Consider the following 5,331-nt stretch of genomic DNA (forward strand, 5'->3'; position numbering starts at 1 on the left):
TCTTACCAAAACCACAAACTACGGAAATTTGGAATACTGTGTAAAAACTTCTGTTTTGTACACAGTTGGGACATTTGTAATTCAATATTTGCTTGGTGCAAAAGTGTTCAGAGATGGGGAAGACTGCTAATCTGACATATTTTAAGTACTGAGTAAAACAGGGGTGTCCAAATTATATATAAATTAAGTACTAATGAGTTATTCATCATGAAAATCAAAAGTTGAAACACGGAGGTCCATTAAACAAGTCTGAGTCTGACTCTAGATGTATATGTATCTTGTACGTGACAAAAACAAGGCTGGTTTGCCAATATAAGTGAATAGATTTACTGGATTTTAGTGTTGCAGTTTCTCACCAGAACAACAGAGAGCAGCGTCTTTGAAAAGGTTGCTTCAACAACCGGAAAAAAGACCAGGGTAGCACAGACGACGAAGAAGAAAATTGTAAGCACGAGCATCATGGCGGCTGATATGAGATTACCGTCCATTCGAAAACTAGCATCTCATTCTCTTTCCACTGGAGACAGAAGAGATTTGGTCGTTCCCGGCGATGTGATCACGTCAGACTCAGGTTTTATGAGGTACGCCCTTATAATCTTTTGAAATTAAAATTATGCGGGCTACATTGTTTCAAAAGTACTCAAACAAGTGTTATTCAGACTTGGATTTTTTAAAAATCTTTTTATTATTATTTTATGTTCTATAATTAACGATCAATTATAATTAATGATCTTTTTAAAAAATCAGTTTTTATGTGTACATGCAAAGTTTAAAGCTACTATTATTGATCCTAATTTGGATCACAAAAACAATCTGCTATTTATCAATTTGTCAATTAAGCCAAATAATATTTAATGTTTTCAACTGTAACTTAATTTAATTTTTGTAGTAACTGAAATAAAAAGGGCTAGTGTGCCTGAAAATACTGAAAAAAATCCTTTTATTTTTTTTGATCCAAGTGCCTAACTCAAGTGATGAAAATGTAATCACCACCATTCATTTAAATAAATTAAATAACTATTTCATCATTTGTGGTTTGGTTAAAAATATTCTCTGTTAAAAATTTGCATTAATACACTATGAAATCCTTAATGTTAAAACATTTGCATTGTTAAATGCAATACAGACTTTTTAAATCACTTTTTAAATGGAAAAAGTATTTTCCCAACTGTACTTGGACACATTTTAATTGTTTCAACTCTTATATATTAAGCAGGAATTTTGCAAAATTGATAATGAAAAGTTTCTAGCTGTTAACTGCCAGTTTTTGGTCCAAAGTCAGTCCAGCAAATGCAAATAAGTTGTATAGAATTTAGACAAATTATTACTAACATTGGACAAATGTGAAATAACTTCTTCAGCATTATGACAATATGTTTTATGCTATTTTTTTTTTGTAACCAGAGGCCACGGTACTTACTTGGAAGAGGAAAAACTGACAGCTTCTGTGGCTGGAGAAGTGCAACGGGTGGACAAACTAATTTGTGTGAGACCACTCAAGACCAGGTAAGCATTTTAGAAACCTTATAAATCATAATTATAATCATACAGTTGTTTTATTTTCTTTTATGTAAAAGCACTATTAATGTTTAAACAGAAGCAGTAGGTTAGAATTACAAATATATATAGTTTGGGTGCTAAAATTATTTAATAAGTAGTTGAATTATTCAAGATTTTTATTGGTATGTAGGTTCAACGGTGAAGTTGGTGATGTGGTTGTTGGCAGAATCACAGAGGTATTATTTCTTACAGTTGCCTGTTATGGTGAACTAACGAGTTATTCATGATATTTTTTCATGGTTTTTATGTTTGCGTAGGTGCAACAAAAACGGTGGAAGGTGGAGACAAACTCCCGATTGGACTCTGTCCTTTTGCTATCTTCTGTCAACCTGCCTGGAGGAGAGCTGGTAAAAAAAAGCAACAAACAAGGCTTGACTTTCAATTTGTTTGAATTTCTAAGTAGTATTAGGTGTAAGAAATGCCATTTTCGTCATTCATTTTGTCAGTAATTGTGGAATTACTTGGTGTTCAGCAGTCAAAAGGTTGATGTAATAGTTTATCAATGTCCACCATTGTCTAATACAATTATTTTAATGCTTTTTTATTTTTGTTTTTCTAGGCCAAGGGTATCAGACTCGGGTTGGTTCGCGGGCCACTTTAACGTCAACTCGATTTCATGTGGGCCCGACCATTTTAGATATAATATTTAGATTTTTTTATAAATGGATTAAATGAACTGGATTAAAGGCCCTGAATATTCAGTTTTTTATAGATCTAAAACAATGTTTATTTTAGCTTTTTATATATATATTTTTAGATTTTACAAAATGATTTTTGAACTAAAAACGTGTGGATTAAAAAAATAGCAATTATCGATTTAAAAGGGGAAAAATCAGAAAATTTAATATACATCTATACTCTTCATTTTAATTTGATCCTAAAACAGAAAGTCGGCACTCATGATTTACTTTCCCGGGCCACACAAAATGATGCGGTGGGCCAGATTTTGCCCCCGGGCCGCCACTTTGACACCTGTGTTCTAGGCCAATATCAGTATTGGCATGGGCCCAAATAGCTTGACACCTGTACCATTTTTTTCCCTTTGAAAAGATGTACTGTTTTTATGTTTTCTTCCAGAGGAGAAGATCAGCTGAAGACGAGCTAACCATGAGAGAGTATCTTCTCGAGGGCGACCTCATCAGTGTACTTTTCCCCCTTATTTCCTAAGATGACCCAATCTTTTCACATCTTTTTTTGTGTTTATTTTTTTGTCTTATGTTTGCAGGCAGAGGTGCGGTCAGTCTTCACGGACGGCGCCTTGTCACTTCACACTCGTAGCTTAAAGTATGGGAAAGTAAGTTCAACAACCAAACTAAACTGGATTTAATTCACTGTGAATGTGGTCTTGATTGTGAACTCTATTGCAGCTTGGCCAAGGAGTGCTGGTGCAACTTTCTCCGTCTCTCATCAAAAGGCAAAAAACTCATTTCCACAACCTCCCATGCGGCGCCTCCATCATCTTGGGTAATAACGGCTTCATCTGGCTGTATCCCACACCTGGACACCAGGAAGAAGAGGCCGGCGGTTTCTACACTAGCCTTGAGGTAAACATTTGTTGTAATTGTCTCAAATAGGAATGGAGAATTTAAAATGTCATTACATTTTAAAAAGTTAGCAATGGAGTTCTATGTATTAGAATTTGGTATTACAAAAGTGGATGGCAACAAATCTTCCATCACTTTCTGGCATTTTCGCGGACGCAAGGGCTGACAGATGCGCACCATAACTTGAACAAGTGATCATATTTTGGAACAATATTTTACATATCAAAGCGTTTCGTAACCTGAAAAATTTGTAAGTTGAAGCATTCATAAGTAGAGGTACCACTCTACTTCGTCTCAAATGCAGTTTTGTTTTGAAAGAAAGGATATTTGACATCCGCATTTAAAGCATTTTTATGACCTTATCAGCCCATCTGCCCATTTTAATAACAAATTGTGACCCAAGAGTAAAGGGTTAGGAGTACCCACGTTTACCACCTTTGAGTAATGAGGTACAGTTTTGATTATCCTTTTAATGTTTTTGTTTGGTTCCCCCAAACGCCTCTTATAGCCTGTCAGCCTGTCTGATCGTGAGGTGATATCCCGGTTAAGGAACTGCCTGCTGGCTTTGGCGGCACACAAGGTCCTCCTGTTTGACACTAGTGTCGTCTACTGCTATGAGTTTTCACTACAGCACCAGGTAGGCGCACAAAAGCCGCTATAACCAGCATGAGTTGTTGATTGCAAACAAAATAATGCCTGTAAAGTCATACAGTTCCAGTAATAGTAGAGTAGAAGATATATATCTATATTTATATCAGAAAAATGTCTCAACACAATCCTTATGAGCCACTTTTGCTCAGGTATGATGAAAAGTGAGTGTCTATTGAGAAAATGAAAGCATAAAATCTAATTGCAATTTTCTGAAAAATCTATTTTTACAGTACATAGCAACATTGTTATGATCTTCGAACACTGTTGACTGTTTAAATAAAATCAGGGTTCCCTGGTATTTTGTCAAATTTCCATCTAATGGAATGGAATGTTTAATATTTCCCGGATATCTATTGTATTGACAAAAATAATCTGCAAATGAGAAAGAAGACAGGAATCTATTTCAGGGGTGACGACATGATGCACTATTTTAACCTGTTTGTGTGGTCTGCCCCTGCAGGTTAAAGACATTCTGAAACCAGAGGTGATGGATGAGATTGCATTGCTGACACAACAGAAGCTTATTGAACAGGAAGGTTAAATCGGGAATCATTTAGACAGAGTTGAGATTCACTGACCGAATCAACTATACAGACATTTCCTATTTTTCTGGGGTTGAAAGAAGACCAACAAGTGAACCTCTCAATGATTCTAACCAAAAAAACAACTGTATGCAATGAAAAGACATGGCTGTCACAGACAGGATCAGTAAACATTATACACTTTTTGCAATGCTGTATACATCTCCCCCTGTTTTGTTAATATATAAAACATAAAACCCCAATTTTTTACTCTAAGTCCTTTGATTTTTCAACACATGGATGTAAAAAAAAACAAGGGCTGATTCTGCCAAAAATGTCTCACAAAATAATGATCATGGAATATGATTGATCACTCAAAAGTATCGGAATCATTTGTGGCTAAATGCGAACATGAACCATGTCCCCAAGTTTTTGGTTTTTTTTTGCACCAAAGTTTGTTTTCATGCTATGCTATTGTACTGCTTGGGTGTACTTGCACTCATACATTGCTATAAGAATTCAGCCCTAAGGGTCAGTTTGTAAAGAAATTATCTTGTTTTTATACTGTTAATTTCTTTTATAATCTTATAAATGATGACTCAAATTATAATGTTGGGGTGACATGGGGAGAGTGTTCCACATATGAACTGAAATTCAATTTAAGCTTCTTGTGCGGGCCATATTTAATTGCATTTTCATTAACTGAAATTCAATTTAAGCTTCTTGTGCGGGCCATATTTAATTGCATTTTCATAATTTGCAAAGAAACCTGGGAGAGCGCGGTGAGTAGTTAGCACGTCCGCCTCACATTTCTGACATTGAGGGTTTGTGGCGTTTACGTCGAGCTTGTGTGGGTTTTCTCTGGGTACTCTGACTTCCTCCCACATCCCCAAAACATGCATGCTGAGGTAATGGAAGACTAAATTGCCCCTAGATATGAGTGTGAATGGTTTTGCCCCTCGGATCTTAGTTTGGACCCCTTTGCCATATCTCTGGTTTGAAGAACTATACTAGTACTACTAGCCCACGCACGCACGTGACGTCACGCGTCGTCC

At 35.9% G+C, this 5,331-nt stretch overlaps 1 protein-coding gene across 1 annotated transcript; it reads left to right on the forward strand.

The window, feature by feature from the left end:
* The first annotated feature begins 338 nt into the window (after positions 1-338).
* exosc2 (exosome component 2) lies at positions 339-4,539 on the forward strand. Its single transcript, XM_077622620.1, has 9 exons — positions 339-581; positions 1,405-1,506; positions 1,691-1,736; positions 1,818-1,907; positions 2,638-2,703; positions 2,786-2,854; positions 2,928-3,104; positions 3,613-3,741; positions 4,216-4,539. Exons 1-9 carry the CDS (start codon positions 460-462, stop codon positions 4,294-4,296), a joined length of 882 nt encoding a protein of 293 aa, XP_077478746.1. The 5' UTR covers positions 339-459; the 3' UTR covers positions 4,297-4,539.
* Positions 4,540-5,331: the final 792 nt, after the last annotated feature.

Source organism: Stigmatopora argus, chromosome 16 (assembly GCF_051989625.1).
Source record: "Stigmatopora argus isolate UIUO_Sarg chromosome 16, RoL_Sarg_1.0, whole genome shotgun sequence".
In the NCBI taxonomy this organism is placed as follows: Eukaryota; Metazoa; Chordata; class Actinopteri; order Syngnathiformes; family Syngnathidae; genus Stigmatopora; species Stigmatopora argus.